At 44.9% G+C, this 21,192-nt stretch overlaps 1 protein-coding gene across 1 annotated transcript in view; it reads right to left on the reverse strand.

Annotated features, from left to right (window-relative positions):
* Positions 1-21,192, reverse strand: part of FUCA2 (alpha-L-fucosidase 2) — a 62,574-nt gene that overhangs the window by 6,487 nt on the left and 34,895 nt on the right. The window contains exons 5-6 of the mRNA XM_029596518.1: positions 19,027-19,217; positions 10,088-10,196 (exon numbers count right to left, since the gene is read on the reverse strand). Of these exons, the coding sequence (XP_029452378.1) occupies positions 10,088-10,196; positions 19,027-19,217 (300 nt within the window). The remainder of the gene's footprint in view (positions 1-10,087; positions 10,197-19,026; positions 19,218-21,192) is intronic.

The raw sequence follows: 21,192 nt of genomic DNA on the forward strand, positions 1-21,192 counted from the left end.
TGAACTGGCCTGCCAGGGGCTGGACCGAAACAGGTGTGCCAGCACCACCTGCGTGGTACGCGCTGACAACGCTGAGGTGTACTCTGATGGAACTGGTCTCTAGCCCAGACTCAGACAGATGCCACAGTTAGTCCAGCAGCCAAGGAAGAGGGCAGGAGAAGGGGGCCAACCCATGCCCTCTGCACTAGATGGAAAAAATGTTTCCACTTGGAGGTGTAGGACTTTCTAGTCGAAGGTTTCTGAGAATTGATCAGGACCCTACAAACCCAGTCCAAGAGCTGCAATGGCTGGAGGATCAGGCCCTCAACATCCAAGCTGTGAAGGCTAGCACCCAGAGAGTCGGGTGGCACAGGGTGCCTTGGTTCTGTTATGAGATCGGGTGCCATCCTCAATGAAATGGGCGCACGCGCGCACAGACAGGTCCTGTAGGAGCGAAAACCAAAACTGCCGAGGGCAGAAGGGTGCCACAAGGATCATGATCACCCGCCCCCCCCCCCCCTCCTGAAGTTTTGACAGGGTCTTTGAGAGGAGTGGGAGAGGTGGGTATGCATACAGGAGGCCTTGCCCCTAGTGAAGGGAGAAGGCATCACGGGCCAGATGGCCATTCCCCGCTACTAGGGAGCAGAACTTGCTCACTTTCGGGCCAATGCAGTAAAGTGCGCGGAGCGCCAGCGCTCCGAGGCAAGAGCCAGCTCTCCCGACGCGCACCCAGGCCACTCTCCTAGGCAGGCGATTCGCTATGCAAATGAGGGCCCGCGCTAATAAGGAGGCGCTAGGTACACTAGCACGTCCCTAGCGCCTCCTTATTGGCAGAAGTGGCGGCTGTCAGCGGGTTTGACAGCCAACGCTTAATTTTACCGGCGTCAGTTGTCGAACCCGCTGACAGCCTCGGGTTCAGAAAACGGACGCTGGCAAAATTGAACATCTGTTTTCCCACCCGCAGACAGACTTTTTATTTTTGGGGCCTCCGACTTAATATCGCTATGATATTAAGTCAGAGAGTGTACAGAAAAGCAGTTTTTTCTGCACACTTTCCCAGTACGGGCCGAAATAAACTCCTGCCATTTTACTTTCTGTATTGTGAGGGACTAACTAATAGGCTCATCAACATGCATTTGCATGTTGCGGGCGCTATTAGTTTCGGGGGGGGTTGGCTCATGTTTTCCACGCGCTATTACCCGGCGTTTGGCATCAAACACGCGGCCAAACGGGGGCTAACTGTGCGGTCCGCCGAGTGCACCATACTGCATCGGCCTTGTGATTAAAGAGGGGAGGCAAACCGGTCCACATCTGGTGCACCCCAGTGGCGGAATAAGTCTGCCACTACCACCGGGTTGAGAGACCACTTGCGTGGCTGGAAGGACCGGCTGAGGCGGTTGCCAGCGTGTTGAGGTGACCAGGCAGGTACGTCGCCCGTAGATACATCCCTTGGGAGAGGGCCCAGTTCCAAACCTGCACTGCCTCCTGGCAGAGGAGGAAGGAGCCTGTGCTGCCCTGCTTGTTGATATACCACATCAAACTTGGGTATCCATCCTAATCAGGACCTCCTTGGTTGACAGCTGATCCCGAAATGGCCACAGGATGTACCAAATCGCCCGAAGCTCCAGAAGGTTTATCTGGCAGCATGCTTCAGCGGTGGTCCATAGGCCTTGAGTGTGCAGACCATCCATGTGGGCTCCCCACCCCTGAGAAGACGCATCAGTGGTGAGGGTCACCTGGGGCAGGGTGGACTGGAAGGAATGGACGTGTTCTAGATTGGGGAGGGCTTCCCACCAGGCCAAGGATAACTTGAGAGGGTCCAAAACTGGACCAGAGTCTCCAGATCCTGGGACGCTTGCTGCTTCTGAGACCACAAGGCCCACTGAGGGGTTCGCATGCAGAGGCGGGCTAAGGGCGTTAATGGACAGAGGAGGCAAAGACGCTCCCACTGTTGCGGATGAGGGTGGCCAGCGCCGAGAGGGCAATCACCCAATCCTTGGGCAAGAAAGCCTTCGCTTGGGCTGCGTCCAACCTGGCGCCTATGAAGGCCAGCTGTAGGGACGGGCAGAGGCGCGACTTGGGGAAAGTTGATCATGAATCCCAAAGTCTGCAGGGTCTGAACCTTCAGGATCAGAGCTTGCAAGGCCCCAGAGCGGGAGTCGCTCCTGACCAGCCAGTCATCCAGATATGGGAACATGTGGATCGAGCATCGCCTGAGGTAGGCTGCCGCCACCACCAAGCATTTGGTGAAAATGCGGAGGGCTGATGCCAGCCCAAAGGGCAGCACTATGTACTGAAAATATGCATTCCCCATGATGAAGGGGAGATACTTCCTGTGGTCAGGGACAATCGCAACGTGTGTGTATGCCTCCTTCAAGTCGAGGGAGCAAAGCCAGTCCCTTCTTTGGAGGAGGGGGATCAGCATGGCCAGGGAGACCATCTTGAAATTTTCTCTTATGAGAAACTTGTTCAATGCCCTAAGGTCCAGCATGGGGCATAGGCTGCCATTCCTTTTTGGGATGAGGAAATACGTCGAATAGAACCCGTGCCCCTGCTGCTTGCAAGGGACCGGTTCCACTGCGCCCACTGTAAGAAGGGTGGAGAGTTCTTGTTGAAGAACAACCAAGTGGGCAGATAAACCCCATGATGTACATGGGGGGAAGAAGTCTCCGGGAGCCGGCTGAAGTGCAGATGGTACTCCTGGTGTACGACAGAAAGAACCCAGTGGTCAGACTCCTCCCAGTGCCAGGAGAAGCTGAGAAGCCTGTCACCAACTGGTGGATCGGGTGCCAGGGGAACTGCCAACTGACTTTTGCGCCCTCACCGCCATTCAAAAGCCCATGGCCGGGGTTTGCTGGGGGGACAGGCTGGGGTCCTGCTGCTGGCAGGGGTGACCCCTAGAACTGGGCCAGAGCATGCATGTCTGAGCAGCCGGAGGCTTACGAGAGCCTGGCCTGAAGGACTTCATGGCCAAGGATAGCCCTTCTGAGGGCTGGCAGACACACCTGCTGGAGAGCATCATGATGGTCCTTCAGCTGTGCCATCACATCCCGGACCTTGTCCCTGAACAGGTTCTTGCTTGTACAGGGGAGATCGGCGAGCCTATCCTGGACCTCTGAGGCCCTGAGCCATGCCATCCATCTGGCGCCAATACCTATGGTGGCTAAGCAGGCTGCAGTTTCAAAAATATCGTAGGTGGAGCACACCTTATGTTTCCCTGCTTCCAGGCCCAGAGAGGCAATGGCGGCAAGTGCTTCCTGCTGCTGCTGGGGGAGACCCTCTGCAAAATCTTGGACTCGTTTCCAGAAATTGCAGTTATATTTAGTCAAGTAAAGTTAGTAAGCCAAAATGCGGGCAACCAGCATGGCACCTTGGAAGATCTTTCTCCCTATGACATCAAGCTCCCTATGCTCATATCCTGGAGGAGCGGTGGCATGGCTGTGGGAACGCCTGGCCTTCTTAAGGGCAGACTCTACTACCACCTACTGGTGGGGGAGCTGCCTCCTTTCAAACCCCAGGGCCTGCTGCACCAAGTAAGTGGCATTGGCCTTTCTGTTTATTGGGTAAACAGAAATGGAGTACTCCCACATGCAGAGGAGTTTTTAAAAAATATCATGGATCGGCACTGCCACAATCTCCTTAGGAGTGTCAATGAACTGGAGAACCTCCAGCCTCTTGTGGCGCGCATCCTCCTCCGAAGGAGCTGAAAGGGGATGGCCTAACAAACCTCAGAAACGACAGGTCCTCCGGCGGTGACTGGGGGCGAAGGCTCGGAGGATGAGTCTGTGGAGTCATCACCCCAAGGGTCATAGGGACTCTCTTCCTCACTGGGCCAGAACGCAGAGGGTGAGGGGCACAGATAGCACTGATGGATCCCCCACCATTGAGGGGGTCAGCGGCTGAGGTAAGCTATAAGGGCCCGGCAGTGGCTCGCAGAACCAGAGGCTTCTTCTCGGAGGACCCAGGAATCAGGATCGTTCCAGTGGAAGGCATTGTGAGCCACTTGGGCACCAGTTGCATCGGAAGGACGCCGAGAAGGATGTCCAGACGCTCCAGCAGGGGGGCAAGTGGCACTGGTATCTCAACGCCCTGCCATGCTTTGAGCACCGCTAACTGCACCCTGCGGTCCAAATCCTCCTGGAAGTCCTGCATGGTCAGGACTGATGGAGGGGGACGAGGCATCGCCGGCTCATCCTAAGGTCCCCAAGGTGGCATGGCGCTCAGCACCGGTATCTGTGGGGAACACCGAGGGCTACCGAGGGCACCGGAGGATGGAGCCTCCGATAGTCGCCAATGCTGCTCTGGAACCAGAACCGTGTCGGGAAGGTGACCAGTGTCGGTGCTTCCGGGATCGCTTCCTATGCTCAGCCCGATCTTTCTCTGGTGCAGAAGAGGTCAATGACCCTGAGGTCTAGGAGAAGGGAGAGACCACCCTCCTCTCATCCATCCTTGGGGCTGTAGATGAAAGGGACCATGAGAGTTACAGAGAGAATCCGCTCCCTGAGATCCTTAGATGTTGAAGCAACTGCTGCAGGAGTAGAGGATTTTGGGGTCCCGAAAAGTTTATCCGTTTTGTTGAGGCACGCACGACACCCCTTTGGTGACATCTGGTCGCATAGAAGACATCCACGGACATCATGGGAGGCCCTCAGGCAGAGGATGCAAACCTCATGCGGGTCCATGATGGACATAGTCTGCGGGCGCCGGAGACACAGACGAAAACCGGTCAAAGACATGAAAAAGACCCGGCATGCAGTCTTATGGCTGATGGGCACTAGGAGGTGGGGAGTTGGGAATTGACCGCAAGAACGAGTAAGAATCGAAAAGGTACTGTAGTGGGAGGGCACCGACCGCGAAGGGGGACCTGATGAGGATTAGAACAAAAACTCCAAAAAAGTGGAGCTCCACAAACCACAAGGCAAAAGAAGAAACTGAAGGGGGACCTCGCATGGATGCGCGGTTAGTGGCAGGCTGGGTCTGCTGGCCAAAGTTTCTAGAAACTTTGACAAAAGTTTTCCAAGCCGGGCTCCATCAGATGATGTCACCCACATGTGAGGACTAACAGTCTGCTTGTCCTAGGGGAAGATATACTCCACGGCTTCCTCTTCACATTTTTTTTTTTTTTTAAATCATTTATATTCAAACCAGATTACATTCAGCTAGTAACCTGTCTTACTCAAATTATCTTAAACCTCATCTACACAGGACTTGGCTTTTGACTCTTGCATCCATTCAGCATATCCCAATGCAATTTTCAAGCTGGTTTTGCAAAAACTAGTAAAGATGTGATTATCCTGCCGTGCTATGTTACTCTGGTCTCAGTACTGAATGACAAAGAGCTATTTCCAGTCTCCCGTGTTTAACGCCTAATGCAGATTGTGAGCCTCCCCGACTTTAACATTTCTGTACATCACAAAACTGAGAACGGCTTAATCTCAATCTTTTGTTTCCACAAGTGCTGACATCCTGCTTGTCCAATTTTATTGAAAGGAGACGGTAGCTAGGGCACTGTAAATGAGCCATCCTTGAATTAATGTGTTATCCTATTGAAAGACTGTTGCTATTATAAATTAAATCAACCTCCTCCAGAAAATTTTAGAACTACATGTTTTCTTGCCTTTTAAGAAAGTAATCTCTCCACAAGTTTTACCAACATGCAATTAAGCTATTTTCTTATGCTGTATGCTCTTGCCATTTAAATTAAATTCTTTGAAGGATGCAACTTGTAAGGACGCTTAGTAAAAAGTTAATTAACTACTGTATATATCTTATCCTAGCTATATAAATTCTAGGTGAAGCATATGTTATGTATCCATCTATACACAACAAGAAATCCCCTCTTATAATTTTTTCATCTGATCTGCTGGTGGGAGAAAGATCAATAATTGTGGGCTATCCTAAGTGGATGTCTGCAGAAAGCTACCATGGTACAACTCATGAACATGGCTGCTGATGCAAGCTTCTTTTCTGGCACTTCCTCCTAGACAAGCACGCGAGACCTCTACTACTCAATGAAGCAAGAGTTCTGTAATCTCATCTGTAATATATGGAACACGTTACCACCGGATGTGAGAGATGGAAGGAAATTTATCAAGATTTCGGAAGAAATTAAAAACCTGGTTTATGTCTACTACTGATTTATAATATTACTTGGCCTGATTGGGCTGACTTGTCAGCACCGAGCGAAAGGTGATAGGAACTGGCCTTAAAATGCTGCTTTTAGATGTTGTTAGTGATGGCATTTTTTAGTTTTATGATATGAAATATTGCTGTAATTTTATGTTTTATTTTGTACATCACTTTGAGTGATAATTTATTATCTGTAAAGCACTTAATAAATGAAAATAAATAAATTTGTAATGATGCTGCATGAGGAAATCAAAAAGTGAACAGATTACTGAATGGCTAGTCACTGTGTACTTTTATTTGGCTATCAATAAGCCCCAATACTATATAGATAGATATATATATATATATTATTTTTTTATTTTTATTATTTTTTATTTTTTATTATATATTTATTATTTTTCACATATTCATTCACAAAGAGTACTTTGTAAGGAAATACAGAAATCAAATTCAAGGAAACAAAAACATCATCATATCACTTCTTCCATATATAATCCTAATATATGGTAAGGACAAGAAACATCACTAGTTACATAGGCAATAGTGGGGGGAGGAATCAGGAAAATACAAGGAGATAAGGAAAACAAATAGAACATTGCTACTGACAGGAACATCTATTAATTGCCCCCTATTATACCTGGTTATGTCCTTCCCTCTAGAAACTGTCTCAGCTGTTCGGGTAAGAAAAAAATATAGGTATTTCCTGCATGTTTTATGACACACTTACAAGGAAAACGTATATATTTTTTTTTTAAACAAGCTATTAGTTCAGCAGCAGGACCAAGCTGAAATTTCACAAGTTAGTAAAGGTTCGGAATTGACCACAGATGGATCATGTGGGCTGCATTGCCACAGAGAGCCATTTATTTTCTTATCTGTGCCTTTTTCTCTTTCTGCTCTCCATCTAAGACCTCTTGTCCCACTGTCCGTCCCCCCCAGCTCTCTAAACTGACTGGAGAGTTGGAGGGGTACCTCCTCCAAGGCTTGATCTTGCATCACTTGCCTGGCAGGGGATACCACAGTAGCAGCAATCATGTTCCCTCTTTCCATTGGTCTTTACCTACCTCCTCCATGGTATATCCAGGTATCCAGGCTGGAGTAGCACCAATAAATGGGGGGGGGGGGGGGGATCTGAATTTGGATCCCCCTTGCTGCAGCGTAAAGCATTGCGGCCTCAGCCATGGGGTAGCCCTGAAAGCTCTTTCTTACCAGTGCCTGATGGTATTCACACAGGACTGGCAAGAAATGTAGATAGCTGGGTGGCTGGTGGACGGTAAGGATTGCTTGGTAACTTGCCTGGCTGGTGCGAAGGTGACGGACCTCACCTGTCACATAGATAAGATTTTAGAGAGTGCTGGGGAGGAACCAGCTGTCTTGCTACATGTGGGTACCAATGACATAGGAAAGTGCAGAGGGGAGGTTCTGGAAGCCAAATTTAGGATTTTAAGTAGAAAGTGCAGGGACCCCAGAGGCAGGAAGAGCTCCAGAGGGTCAATGCATGGATGAAACAATGGTACAGGGAAGAGGGTTTTAGGTTTGTTAGAAACTGAGCATTGTTTTGGGAAGGAGGGGACTTTTCTGAAAGGATGGGCTCCACCTTAACCTGAGTGGAACCAGGGTGTAGGCTCTAACCTATAAAAAGGAAATAGCACAGCTTTTAAACTAGATGAATGGGGAAAGCTCAGACGTGCATGCTTCAGAGTGATGTACCTTTGAAGGATACTAACAAAACGGGGACATTAGGGCTCCCGGTAGAGAGGTTACAAATAAATACTAAAGTGGACCAGGTGTCTAAGAAAAGAGCAGACAAAGCAGAAAGACTCCAAAATTACCCGTCAACTGATAAGCAGTTTGTTAATACAAACAAAAAAAATTCCTTTGAAATGTCTGTATATAAATGCTAGAAGCCTAAAAAGATAAGATGGGAGAGTTAGTGTGTATAGCACTGAATGAAGAGGTAGATATAATTGGCATCTCAGAAACCTGGTGGAAGGGGGATAACCAATGGGACAGTGCTATACCAGGGTACAAATTATATTGAAATAAGCTAGATCAAATTGGTGGAGGGATGTTAAAGACAGTCAAACAGGATAAACGTTGCGCCGAGTTGGAAATACTTAGGTCCAGGGTGCCATCATCAGTGGTTCCAGATCCCTCTCCTGGCTGTATTGGGTCTTGTTTTGGTTCCCCCTGAGCCTGTTCGCACTGTTGGCATAGGAGAGATTCCAATTCAGGCTGGGCAAAGGAAGGGTCCCTTGGCCTTCTTGGATGGCGGTGCTATTGTTTGTGCACGTGTAGAGCTGCGAACTCGTCCATGTGTGGAGGTATGTGCGCAGATGCGCTCAGTTGTGCTTGCCGGATGCGCAGAGGTTATGCGTACGATGTGCGCACGGGCTACGGACTTTGTGCACGCGGCCTAGTTGTGCGCGCCGCTGTGTACACAGCACAGACGTGCGCGCAGTTAAGCGAGTCTTTGCTGGCGCACTCAAGTTAGGCGCCTCGGATCTCCGGCCTGCCCCGCATGTACCGTCAGTCGGGGGGGGGGGGGAGAATTGGCACAGACGACCCCAAAGATACGATGGTGACCCCCCCCCCGGAGGGTCTCCATGTGTGTGGACCCTCGCACAAAATCGGGGCCTAGCCAGATGAGGACTACACAACCCGATTACAAAGCTCGATGGGAGGAAGATTGGTACGGCTATTCGAGCCTTGGAGACCGGAGACTTAAAAGTAAAGGTTTCTACCTTACCTGGTCTCAGCGCTTACCAGTCGCAGGCCGGGCGGTCTCCATCTGCGGGGGGAGAGGGGAATACCTTCACCGCCGCGCTCGAATCTGCACCCGCTGCTTTTTAGCCACCCTTGGGGCTAAGTCCATGCCGGGCGTCGGCTGCTGGACCAAGGCTCGCCTCTGAGGGAATTCACCTCAGGAAAGTCTCAACTCTGGGAGGGACCATTAGGTTTCACCGCAGAAGAAGCGGGGCTCTCTTCTTAACAGGTACATTTTTCTTTCTTCTTAGTTGTAAAAGTTACACTATTCTCTTTTGGATAGTGTCCGCATCTGCTATGGAGATGGAGAAATACTAAAGAGCTAAGCTTGCTGCACGGGTATATATAAGGTGACGTCAGCTTTGAAATCTGACTCCGTCTCCCATCTGCTATCAGGAGAGCACAATACCCATTGGTCCTGAGTCCATCTGGCTACACGCTAGGAAATCTTATGCTTAGTGAGCAGGAGCAACCAAGAAAGCAAACAGAATGCTAGGAATTAATATGAAAGGAATAGAGAATATCATAATGCCTCTGTATCGCTCCATGGTGCAGCCCCATCTTGAGTATTGTGTACAGTTAGGTAAATACAAAGAAGGGCGACCAAAATGATAAAGGGGGTGGAATGATTCCCCTATGAGGAAAGACTAAAGAGGTTAGGACTCTTCAGCTTGGAGAAGAAACGGCTGAGAGGAAATATGATACAGGTCTATAAATTAATGAGTGGAATGGAACAAGTAAACATTAATCGGCTGTTTACGCTTTCAAAAAATACAAAGACTAGACCCAATGAAGTTACTAAGTTGACCATTTAAAACTAATAAAAGAAAATATTTTTTTACACAGCACATAATTAAGCTCTAGAATTCATTGCCAGAGGATGTGGTGAAAGCTGTTAGCGAAGCTGCGTTTTAAAAAGGTTTGGACAAGTTCCTGGAGGAAAAGTTCATAAACCATTATTAAGGGCCAATTACAGACATCCATTGTTTATCCCTGGGATAAGCAATATGGAATCAATCTACCCTCTGGAATCCTTCCAGGTACTTGTGACCTGAAATGGCCACTGTTGGAAACAGGATACTGGGCTTGATGGCCCTTTGGTCTGACTAAGTATGAAAAATCTTGTGCTGAGATGCAGCTCCTTCTAAGAACAGCCCCGGCATCACTCCTTAGAAACTTCATGTAATAGTAAAAAGACAATAAGCCATCCCACCTGTGTTTTTCCAGCTTTGGAGGAAGGCTGTTGTAGTACTAGGAATCCAGAAGGTGGCCACTTGAGGAAAAAAGCATAAACTATATTGTTTTGAGGCCTTGATGTGTACCTGGTTTAAAGAAAAAAAAAAAAAAAAGGTAAACAATGAAAACATTACACTAATTGCAAAAACAACAGTAGTTCTGGCCTTGTACCCTACAGCACTTTCTACCAAATTAGAACTATAAATAATATTACTACCATAAATCTCAAGCTTGATATTGTTAAGTCAATTTTAATTAGATACTCTGAGGCATAACAAGAGGAGATGCTCGGCCTAAGGACATGGCCTTTCTTCTGCACAATCAGAGTTATGCAAAGGAGTAGATCCCTACGGGGCGGAGCTGAATATACCCCCCAAGTTAATCTGAGTATCTTTTTTACTGCATGAGAAAAAAAAAAAAATACTCAGGCCAAGTATTTCCAGATATTCAACCATTTAGGTAGCTCAGGAAGTTTGCGGACGAAAAGCAGTCCTGTTGAAATTCTAACATGCATATTACCTTTCATATTGGTTGGGGGGTTTTTTTTGTTTTGTTTTGTGGGGGGAAGGGGAGCGTTTGTCCCAGTCGTTTTCCCTTCTACTCCTTTTGCCTTCCAGCTCAATTAGAACTGCTCGCTGCTGAGGCTACATTTGCAGCCATTCGGCCCAGCCGTGACAGCTACCCTCCTCCTTCAGGGCCACAATGCCCTTTAGCCTCGTACCCTGAATCTAACCACCAAGGGTTGTCATTGTGGAATAGCAGCGATCCCTCCCCTTCTGGGAATATTTTATAGTTCACCATCCCCACACAAATCCCTTAGTTATATATTTTAATGTACACATTTGCAGGTTTCACGTTTTGCAATTCTTTTTGGGGTTAACATCCTCAGTGGCCATTTTATACCTAAGACAGTTTTTCCATACCGGGGTACGATACGTTAATAAGGTAATATAATAAATAAAAATCATCAATAGCTTAACTCTTTAAATGAGGGTGCGGAATTATTGTGGTGCAGTTTGTCAGTAAAATTGTTTATAGGATTCTGTTCCTCTGCAAATATTTAGCCCATAATGCACCAGATGGCCTGTGAAAACCTAAAACAGAGCCGGTAAGGCAAACAATTCCAAATATGAATTAGATGTAACCATTTTTATCCTTTCCTGTCTGTCAGGCAATATTTGTTTGCTTATTTAAATATTTATCATCCCCTTATAGGGAAAAAATCATGCTGAGCGAATAGTTAAAAGGTTTAATGTCTCCCAATAATCTCTAATTAGATGCAAGCAAAATTAGCATATACTTCTTTGACAGCGAGGCTGAGCGAGTGGGTCAGTGTCTCGGCTGCAATGAAGAAGCTGGGCTTCTTGTCCCTAGCGCTTTTCACTATGTCAGTTTGTTTAAGGCCATATGAACCTTTACATTATGAAAACTGCAGCAGTCCCAAATATCTCAAAAGTACTGAGACCAATATCTTATTTAATATACACATATCAGGCCGAATTTTAAAAGGGCTATGCGCGCCGAAACAGGCAGACAACGCGCATGGCTGGGACGCGCGCGTGCCGTGAGGGATTTTAAAACACCCGCAGCCACGCTCATGTCTGCCTGCAGGCGCACAAAAAAAGCCTATCAGAAAAAGGGGCGGTCCAGAGGCGGGGTCTGGGCAGGCTGGGACAGTACCATTAGGTACTGTCCCGCTGAAGCGCACCGGCCCATGCAAGCTGCTGCTGCGCCTCTGGAGAGTGGGAAAATTGGTAAACAAAACTAACGTAGTTTATGGGGTTTTAGGGGTAGGTAGGGGGTTTAGAAAGTTCCATTCCCAGGAAACTGCGATTAGCGCCTATCGCATCACCGCGCACATGCAGTAAAATCCCCTAATCTTACGTGCATGATGTGCGCGCCGATAATATAAAATCGTATGCACAGGTAGCGGATTTTATAACGCACACACATGGATGCCCACGCGGACCTCTTAAAGTTACCCTGATAGAGAAAAGGACCTTCGAATAATAGAAGGACTAGGGGGCATTCCATGAAGTTAGCAAGTAGCACATTTAAGACTAATCGGAGAAAATTCTTTTTCACTCAACGCACAATAAAACTTTGGAATTTGTTGCCAGAGGATGTGCTTAGTGCAGTTAGTGTAGCTGGGTTCAAAAAAGGTTTGGATAAGTTCTTGGAGGAGAAGTCCATTAATGGCTATTAATCAATTTTACTTAGGGAATAGCCACTGCTATTAATTGCATCAGTAGCATGGGATCTTCTTAGTGTTTGGATAATTGCCAGGTTCTTGTGGCCTGGTTTGGCCTCTGTTGGAAACAGGATGCTGGGCTTGATGGACCCTTGGTCTGACCCAGCATGGAAATTTCTTATGTTCTTATACAGCTGGCGTAAGGGAAATATTGTCACAGCCTCATCAGGCTACCCGGTCTCTGCCTTATATTTAGCTACTAAAAATATAATCATTGGTCCAAAAATGTAGAATTCTTTACATTTTTCAAAAGGATTTTGCTTGTACAGATAACATTACCTCCTTGTTCAGACGCTTGAAATGCTCACAGTCCAACTCTTCCACGCCAACCTAACGTGATCACTTTTCACGGTAATACACCACGGTATTGGGGCACAGTTTTAATGAGTCACTGCAGTTCGGTTCCTCTTCTCCACAAGTTTCAATCTCCATTAGATTGCATCAAATATTATGGGACACAACCAAAGGTGTTTCAAAAGCCATCTTCCAAACATGCAACTAAATGTTATGCACTGTTGATATCATATACCACAGAATACTTCCAATCACTATGGCAGCAGACACAGAAAAACACTGTTCTATCAAAACCCCACACTCCATTCAATATTGCAATAAAGCCTACGAAGGGGACACTGGATGTAAATGATAGCTCCAATGTTGTGCAAGCCGGAGCAGCCGGTCATCACCATGCTGAGACAATGGAATATGCTCTAATACTACCCAACGGATGTCAAACATGAGTATATTGTAAAAAGTGTTCAATATGACCTGCTTCGCCCATAGTCAAACAGCTTTTATGTTTGATTAATCTACTGTAAATCGTCTGCTTTGTCATGCCTATATATAATTTCAAACAAGGACAGGAAATCAGGTGTATCACAAAAGTTGATGTGCAAGCAGCATGCTATTTGGGGAAAAAAGAAATCCCGATGATCACTTTACATTCCATGGATTTGATGTGGTTAATAATTGAGCAAAGAACATGATAAACCTCCATTAATGAGCAAACTGCATGTAATTTGGATATTTTGAAACAAACTTCTGCAGTTGATATCTCTGATACCAGTTTTAAATGATCTCAAGAAACCTATGGAGTGTTTGAAGACAGAACTGAAGGTTACCAAACTGAATACATTTTGCCAGGATGAGGCTGAATATGACAGGAGCTCTGTCTACCCCTTGCTTGATAAACCATGGGTTTTCTAAGACAGTTACCTTTGATTTACCTTCAGATGGCTCATCTGGTAGGTATGAGGAAGGATTGTGTCCTTTTTTTTTTTTACACGGAGAGGCAGCTGTGGGTCCCGAACTAGACACGGCAGTGAAGGAATTGTATTACCAGTTTGAAATGGAAATGTCCCTGGACTCATTCTCAGGCACCAGAACTATGAATTCACATCTGGTCTCTAGAATAGCAGTTCCCAATCTGTCGGAACCAGACCCCTAGGGGTCCACCAGACTATGACAGGGGGTCCCGTAGGATGTAAGCCATGCAAGGCAATGAGCCTGCACCATGGAAGAAGAGGCTTGACAGGCCGTCAATGCACACCACAGAACTGAGTAAGGCTTATTTGGTTGAAACCTCTATAAAAAAAATAAATTCAAAGTATCAAGATAAGTGGGTTTTTTTTTAATAAGTAAACATATTTAAAAATATATTTTTCTCATAATAAAGTTTACGGAGGGGAGGGTTTTGACCAATGATTGCAGCTACCAAATCATGCACATACGTGGTTTAAACAAATGCATGCTCGGTTCTGAGGTCTTTTCATCCATTACAAAATATATTCGGCCGTTGCTAGATTGAACAAATTACAAATTTAAGGTGAAGGTCTTTCTTGCTGGCTGGTGTTTTCACATTTTTTTTTTTTTACTTCACTTGCCTAATTGGTTTTAAGTAAGGATCACAACCAAATCTAGGCACATTTTCACTGTGCAGCCTGATTCAGAAGCATCAGGCACTCCAATCTGCTAAGTGATTTGTTTAAATATATTTATATATTTCCCTCTTAGTGTTCTCTTAATAAAAACAAAATCTTCTATTTATTCTTTCCTCCTGCATAATAGTTGTTTTAACTACTAAATATAACCCATCTATACAGTTATCCAGTGAACTTGCTTAGAGACCAAAACTCTCCAGCTTATCTTATTTGCTTTTATTTTTTTTTTCTTTATTAATAACCCTCTATTTGGAAAAGGCTTTGCAAACTGAATTATTTTTTTTATATAGCTGTAAAAAGCTTATTTTTCGCTAGTCTTTATATTATTTTCCATGTTGTTTTAAAGGGAGAAAATAAAGGCTTTAACTTATAAGAGTGGGAATATTAATGAAGACTCTGCTGAAGGACAGGACAGTGAACTATCTTCAATCAAGTGGGTTTTAGCCTGAGGCAGCATGGATTTACTCGAGGAAGATCTTTTCAGACAAATCCGACTGATTTTTTTTTTGATTGGGTGTCTCGAGAACCGGATCAAGGAAGAGCGCTCAATGGGATTTCAGGAAACATTTTGATACGGTCCCACATAGGAGGCTCATGAATAAAATGAGAAGCTTGGAAGTGGGCACCAAGGTGCTGGAGTGGATTACAACTCATTGACTGACCGGAGACAACATGTAATGGTAAATGGAACCTGCTCTGATGAGAGGACAGTGTTAAGTGGAGTGCCACAAGCATTGGTTTTGGAACAGATTCTGTTCAATATCTTTGTTAGTGACATTACCTTTTTCCAGATTATACTAAGATATGCAAGAGTGGACATGCCTGGCGGAGTAGAAAGAATGAAAAGGGATTTTAAAAAACTAGGTCAAAGATTTGGCAGCTGTAATTCAACGCCAAGGAACAAAGTCATGAACCTGAGGTGCAATAATACAAAAGAGCTGTATGTGATAGGGTGGCAAAAGACTATTGTGCACAGACCAGGCGAGGGACCTTGGAGGGACTGTGTCTGGTAATCTGAAGGCAACGAAGCAATGTGACAACGTGGTAGCTAAAGCCAGAAAGATGCTGGGCTGCATAGAAAGAAGAATAACCAGCAGAAAAAGAGAAGTGAGAATGCCCTTGTACAGGTATCTTGGTGAGGCCTCACCTAGAGGACTGTGTTCAATTAGGGAGACATATCTCATAAAGAGTCAGGATGAAAACGGTCTAGAGGAAGGCGACCAAAATGGTGAAGGATCTGTTTCAGAAGACCTAGGAGGAGAGGCTGAAGGATCTCAATATGTACACCCTGGAGGAGAAGAGGTGCGGCGGGGGAGATATGATACAGACCGTCAGATACCTCCCAGGTATTAATGATGCTCAAACTTCCAACCTTTTCCGTTACAAAGAAACGGTAGAACCAGGGATTATGATACGAAACTCCAACGGGGACAACTCAGAACCAATATTAAGAAATATTTCTTCATGGGAGAGGTGAATGCCTGGAATGCCCTCCCACAAAAGGTGTGAAGACAAGAACTGAAAATGAATTTAAAAAAGGGCATGAGACAAACACTGTGGATCCCTAAGACTTCAGGTTGGAAATGAAGAAAGGGGGTGGTGTAGCATTTCTGCATGGGGGTAACCTGCACGGAGCGGCAGTTACTACCATAAGCAAAGTGCTGGTCTGCCAACACTACTAGGTTACTATATCAATGTGTGAGTGAAATTAGACGATGCTCATTTTTTTTTATCAACGGTTACCTGCCGATTCCACTTTTCAGGATTACAATTAGTGCAGGATACTGTAATGCATGGTTTTCAAGGTGGTTTCCTGACTGAGAGAGAGAGGGATTTTTTTGATTAACAAAAATCTGTGGGTGCCTGTTCTGTATGGATTATCAAAGATTCCCAAGTCTTTGATAACATACGAAAGGTCTCCTTGAAGACCTATCATTTCAGTGCTGGGCTCCGTGATGGAGCCACCATCTATTTTTCTTGGTAAACTCTTGAAATCTCGTCTCTCACAAGCATGGTCTCATCTTAAGGACAGCATGCACATGTTGAACCTTTTGCAGAATTTGGAGGTGAGTGACGACACATGGTTTATCGCTGTCTCACTATGTACGGTCATCTCGCAGGTCAAGGTCCTCCAGGTGATTACTCAGGTTTTGATGGGACATACATCACCACACCGAATATCCACAGAACTTATTTAGAAAATAATCCAAATGGCACTGTCAAAAAATTATTTTTGTTTTCAAAATGATTTTTATTTACCAGGTTCAGGGCAGAGCAATGGGGCCGCTATGGCCCCAGATTTGGCAAACATTTATGTCACACGTTTTAAAGAAAGCCATGTGTAAGGCAGTTGTTGGAGTTCCAGTTTATGGTGCTAAGTGATGGTTCATTGATGATATTGCTGTCATTTAGAAAGGGAACATGGAATCTCTGCTACGACTCCATCTTTGGTTAAATCCACAAGATTCAAGTTTGCAGTTCACGATGAATTATCATGAAACAATTTCATTTTTGGATACTATGATTATTAAATGGGGAAGCTCTGTTCAAATAAGCCAAAATGAAAACCAAACAAACGGAACAACTTGTTGTCATATCAAAGTTTTCACCCAAGTAATTTCAAAAAGAATCTGCCAGTTGGACAATTTTTGCGGCTTACACGGCTGTGGACTGATATACAAGAATAAAGTTCAAACGCAGGATCTTGTGAATAGATTCCTTCAGAGAGGATATCCAGTGGGTTGTGTGAAACAAGCATATCACTGTTATTTTTTATTCCAATCGTGATCTATTATTGCAACAGGCTCGCCGTGAAGAGGAGGGGCCGCCAAACTTGTTTGCTGAGACATACTGTTGCTTCATCACGCATTTACAAGATTAATAAAAATCACCGGATGATACTGTTGGAGTATTCCATCTTTAAAGAATTTCCCATGTTTGCTTTCACACATGGAAATACTATTAAGGACTATGGGCCGGATTTTAAAAGGGTTACGCGCATAAGTTATGCACGTAACCCTTAAAAAAAAAAACCTGCACGGGCCGAGCGGTGGCGCGCGCAAGACCAAGGACGCGCGTAAGTCCCGGGGCTTGCGAAAAGGGGCGGTCGGGGGGCGTGGCCAGGGGGCGTGTTGTCGGCTTGAGGGCGGTCCGGGGGCGTGGCCGAGTGCCCTGACACAGCGGCCTGTGTTGGGGCCTGCCGCGGCAGCAGACAGCCAGCGCGCGTAAGTTACGACTGCCCGGAGGCAGCCATAACTTCGCGGATAAAGGTTAGTAGGGGGATTTAGGTAGGGCTGGGGGGTGGGTTAGTTAGGGGAAGGGAGGGGAAGGTGGGGGGAGGTGGAAGGAAAGTTCCCTCCGAGGTCGCTCCGATTTCAGAGCGGCCTCGGAGGGAACGGGCAGCAAGCGCAGGGCTCGGCACGCGCAAGTTGCACAAATGTGCACCCCCTTGCGCGCGCCGACCCCGGATTTTATAAGATACGCGCGTATCTTATAAAATCCGGCATACTTTTGTTTGCGCCTGGTGTGCGAACAAAAGTACGCGCGCGCTGTTTTTTAAAATGTACCCCTATGTGATGAATTCCACTATGATGGAGATTCCCTTGGAGTCTCAACAGGTAGGGTTACAACTGGGCACTTTTCCTTGTGGCAAATGTGGAGCGAATCTAAACTGATGTCATTGGGATGACATTTTTTTTCCCCCCCAAACAGTATGTACTTGCACTTCAATTTATGTGACATACTCGATTTCTTGCCCTTGTCTGAAATTCTTTGTAAGCGCGAGAAAGCGTATGATTTGCACTAAATTAATAAGCTGTTTGACTATAGACAAACATGAAGCACCTCTAGTTGAACACTTCTTACAATATAATTATAAGTTTGATGTCATTTGTAGGTCAATATTTCTTTTTCTCAATATGGTGGTGACAGGCTGCTCCAGTATGCACAGTGGGAACAGTATTGGATCTATTATTTACATCCAGTGTCCCCTCATGGACATAACTGCAATATTGAATGGAGTAGTGTGTGGTTTTGATTGGATAGTTTTTTCTGTGTTTGCTGCCATTGTGATTGGAAGCATTCTGTGGTATACAACATTAACAATACATGACGTTTAGTCATTATGATTGGAAGATGGCCTTTTAAATACCGCTGGTTGTGTCTCATAATATTTGACACAATCTAATGGAGACTGAAGCTTGCGGAGGAAAGGAATTGAACTACAGTGACTCATTAAAGCTGTGCCCCAATGCAGTGGTGCTTTACTATGAAACATGATCACGTTGGGTTGGTGTAGAAGAGTTGGACTGTGAGCATTTGAAGAGTGAACAGGCAAGTAATGGGGTTTTTTTTTAATTTGCATAAGCAAAATCCTCTTGAAAAAATGTTTAAAGGAGTGCACAATTGAGAATATGACATTTTAGGACCAATGATTACATTTTCACTAGCTAAATAAGGTGGATAAGGCTATGACTATTTCCCCTATACTAGCTGTATGAAGGTCCTTTTCTCCGTATTTGTATATTAAATAAGATATTGGCCATAGTAATTTTTAAAAATACTTGGAGTGTTGTACTAAGTTTGAGTTTTTACATTCCTAATCCTAAACTCTTTTTGGATTTTGTCCTGTACATTATAGCACATTCCACTGCAAGCACCAACAATTATTGGTTTAAAATAAACTTTCAAAAAAAAAAAAGCAGAGCATGTCTGCCTCAGCCTTACCACACTCCCGGTGTCACGGTGTCGTTTTGCGCTCTCCAAGGCTTGGTACCAAAGATAGCCTCCCCGTTGACTCTGAGCCAGCTACCCATCTGCCTTAAGCGTTCTTCAAATATGGGATCAATCAAACCTTCATGTGTAGGCCCAACGTTCAGCAAAAGATTTCCACCGCAGGATACCGTCTTCACCAATTGCTGAAACATTTAAAATGTTTAAAAAGCTCAGTATCCAATTAAAATGTATCAACTGCAGTCCTATCGATGTGACTAATTCTTAAAGTATCTCTTTGCCCTAGGTTGGATCTGCTTTTCCTCTGAAATAAAAAGCAGCTGGAGGCCCAGAGTTGCCATGAATTTAAAAAATGTTAAATCCTTATAGACTGGCTCCTTGCTCCTGTCAGCTGTTTGGTTTTGTGGGGAAAATGAATAGGTAGCTGGATGCTTCTGCCTATGCTACCTCTGCCTATTCTTCTAAAACCAAAGAATGGCCTTTTGATGACTTTTAGATGTTCACTATAAGCCACTAATTGCTAGAGAAAATACTTGTGCTAAAATGTTCTCTATGTTCATGCAGCCTGATGCGCCATTCAGGTGGCAGGTATAACTGCATATTTTGGGGTCCATTTTCAGCCACTGGTCTGGCCAGCAAAGTTAGCCAGCAAACCTATCCAGCTAATTTTGGGTATATCCAGTGGCAAGGGTTCACTGCTGAATATCCTGACAACAATCTTAAAGTTAGCTGGATACATTGATCCGGCTAACTTTAGGACTGCCATTCAGCATCTGGCTGTCCCCTAGAATGGATCAATATGCTATAATATTGCATGGATAAATCCTGCGGTAAGAAAAAGGGGTGTGTTTATGGTAATTTTAGAATTACTGCACTGCGTGCTAAATAGCGCTTCACATAGATAGTATCGCGGGGTGCGGTAAAGTAGAGAGAGAGACACTCTTTATATAAGGCCTTCATAGAAGTGATTTATTTATATCATTATAGGAGAGCCAGCTAATAGCTCGAGGTGAGGTTTTGATGGTGGTTCAGGGTTTTGGGGACAGTTTGACATACAGAGTAAGATGTACAACTCCAAAAGCAAATGTCCCAAAGTCCATGTACCACATTTTTTACATTGATCTCTATCAGACAGGTGCATATTAAACGCTCTGTGCTGTGAGATATAGTATTTGCACCAGCAATTTGTACTGAAATTCCCGAAGAGTAACATTACAGGTAAAATGATCTTATTCTTTTGAACAATTTAATATATTCTTCTTGAGTAAAAGTAATCCCCAATTCTTTTTCCCAAGCAGTTAAAATCACTATATAAGTTTTAGGCTCCACTTTATTTATCAGTCACCTATACCAGAAAGAGACTGTACGTCTAGAGGGATCAGAAACATCAAACAAGTCTGATAGTAACGTTCTATATTCTTGCTCTCAATCGTTCAATTTCAATGATTATCTATAGTGTCTAGTCGGTAAATAAGCATAGAAATGCTTTTGCTCTAGGTCACATTCATCTCTTAATGTCTGAAATGTATATGTCCTTCTTCATCGAAAAAACTGTAAAATATTTCTCAAGCCTTTAGCAACCCATTGTGAAAAAACCACTGATTGCGTCCCTGGTAGAAAGGCTTTGCTGCCGTGAAGGAGCAAAAACAGAGCTACCTTGCTTTGCAGCTGTAAATCGAGGAGAAATATCTCCATGTTTTGACCAATGGGTTTACCAAGGGGTCATTCTTAACACATGGCGGCAAGACCGCCAGTGATGCATGTAAAAGATAGCTAGGGTGCAAAGGAGAGAAATAAGCTTGATCCACGTCTGTGGGAGTATAATATCTCGACGCTTGGATCCAATCCAAGAGTCTAAGATTGCAAGCTATGTTGTAAAGTTTCAAATTAGCCAGGCCAATTCTCCCTTTACCTATCAACTTCACTAGGGCTAGTCTAGATTTGTCTTTGTTTTTACAATCTCCTATAATTTTACAATATCCTATAATTTACAATAATTTTATAGCTCCTCACCTTTCGGTTGTGGTTATTAGCTTATCTTATTTGAGTTTATCAATCAATTTATTTAAATTTTTTAATTAATTTTTATTCTTACTGTTTTAGATTAGCCAGATAGATAAAATGCCAATTTTTAACCTTGACTAACTTAGCTGTGTATCT

Source organism: Rhinatrema bivittatum, chromosome 3, assembly GCF_901001135.1.
Source record: "Rhinatrema bivittatum chromosome 3, aRhiBiv1.1, whole genome shotgun sequence".
Taxonomy (NCBI): Eukaryota; Metazoa; Chordata; class Amphibia; order Gymnophiona; family Rhinatrematidae; genus Rhinatrema; species Rhinatrema bivittatum.